This window comes from Arachis ipaensis, chromosome B03, assembly GCF_000816755.2.
Source record: "Arachis ipaensis cultivar K30076 chromosome B03, Araip1.1, whole genome shotgun sequence".
In the NCBI taxonomy this organism is placed as follows: Eukaryota; Viridiplantae; Streptophyta; class Magnoliopsida; order Fabales; family Fabaceae; genus Arachis; species Arachis ipaensis.
Genome location: NC_029787.2, coordinates 1,689,500 through 1,691,239, shown reverse-complemented (window position 1 = coordinate 1,691,239; position 1,740 = coordinate 1,689,500). Strand labels below are relative to the sequence as shown.

The 1,740-nt window shown below is 26.3% G+C and overlaps 1 protein-coding gene across 1 annotated transcript in view; it reads right to left on the bottom strand.

Annotated features, from left to right (window-relative positions):
* Positions 1-1,732, bottom strand: part of LOC107632411 (heparan-alpha-glucosaminide N-acetyltransferase-like) — a 7,310-nt gene extending 5,578 nt beyond the window's left edge. The window contains exon 1 of the mRNA XM_021120112.1: positions 663-1,732. Coding sequence (XP_020975771.1) covers positions 663-911 — 249 coding nt within the window. The 5' untranslated portion in view covers positions 912-1,732. The remainder of the gene's footprint in view (positions 1-662) is intronic.

Below are 1,740 nucleotides of genomic sequence, written 5' to 3'. Positions count from 1 at the left end.
CTAATTAAAAAATATAAAAATATTATTCATTTTCTAAAATATGAGACTTTTAAGTCCTCCATCCAAAATATATAAGGATAAATATAGGTCTACTCTTAAAAATATTTACACTACAAGAGAACACGGGACATGGCAACGTACAGTTTTAATTGTCGTTGGCGATGGTTTTAGATGTTTCACTTTTTAAAAAATAAGAAACGTTTTTGTATTTTTAATTAGTTGATGACTTATTTATCTTTGAGATAAAAGATCAAAGACCTATTTATTATTTTTTCTAATTTTTTTATATATTACGATATTTTTTAATCTTAAAAATTATTTAAAAATATGATGCTAGTTAATATATTATTACATATATAAATTAAAATTTGAACTTTTGATACTTATTTAAATGAACGAGTTAATTGATCACTCTATTAAATATAAGTGTCAATATAAGTGTAACTAATTGGCAAATCATTTGAAACATCATCCTCTCCAAAATATAAGTGTCAATATAGCAAGTCAATTTGTGTAGTTGCATATAAATAAATTAATAAACAAATAAGGCCAAAAAAGAAGGCATAAAGGTCAAAAACACACAATCCGATTATTGAACATTCATAAATTAAAAAAAAAACAAAATTGCATAAAAAAAAAAATAAAGGAACAATGATACTTACTGTGACGGTAAGACCTCGAAAAATATCTAGTGAAACAAGACGATCATTTTTATTATTATTATTATCTTTTGCATTGGAAAATATAATGCCACGTCTTGATTCTGAGACTTGCAAATTAGCCATCTCTACATCACCATTTTCTTTGGCATCTTTCTTTGTTCTATTAATCGGATTGAGATGCATCCTTTCTTCATTCTCATCACATTCATCATAATTTCTGACACGTTCATAGCCAGAATTCTCCATCATGGCTTTCAATTTTTTATGGTAATTATTTCTCCAATTACCAAAAAATCATATCCAATATCACAAAACTCCTTTTTTTTTTCCTTTGAAAATAAGAAGGAAAAAAAGAAAAGTAAAAACTTGAAAGTGGGGTTTTATTTGTGTATTCTTCTACTTCCCCTTCCTTGAATTTCTTTCATTGTAAGATGAATTTTTTTTTTTTGGGAACAATACAAATTCAATGCTAATTAGCATTCTTTGTTGTTAGTCTTTCTTTTTTCTTTGTTCTTGCTCTTACTTTAATTATCCCTTGGTTATTAGCATTCTTTGGAAGTCTTTCTTCTTTCTTTCTTGCTTACTTTAATTATCCTTTTCTTCTCCATATTTCTAGGTAGTAAGATGGGGTTTAGAAAATTTTGATTTTTATGTATTTGTGCTATACAAAATTACAAATTAAAATCCGATTTACATGGTGATGATATATAGGACTGGATACAATACAATGCCTTTCTCCATGTGAAATGATTATGAAAACAATAATGCTAGCAACCAAGATGGTTCTAGTAAAAAACCAACCAAATATTTTTGGATGAATCCAAAATCTCTACATGAATAGTGTTTATACTAGATATTAGAATGTTTCTTTTCTTTGTAAATTGGATGATTCTGAATTTATTTTCTGATTTATCATGTTTTAATCATTTGGAGAGAGAAGGAGGGTGAAGAGATAGAAGCTAATTGAATCAGTTTTCGTGATTCACGTTACAATGATACATCTCCTTCTAATTTGAATGTGGTGAAACATTTAATAACCAATATTTTAAATTATAAATAAATAAAATAAATTACTATA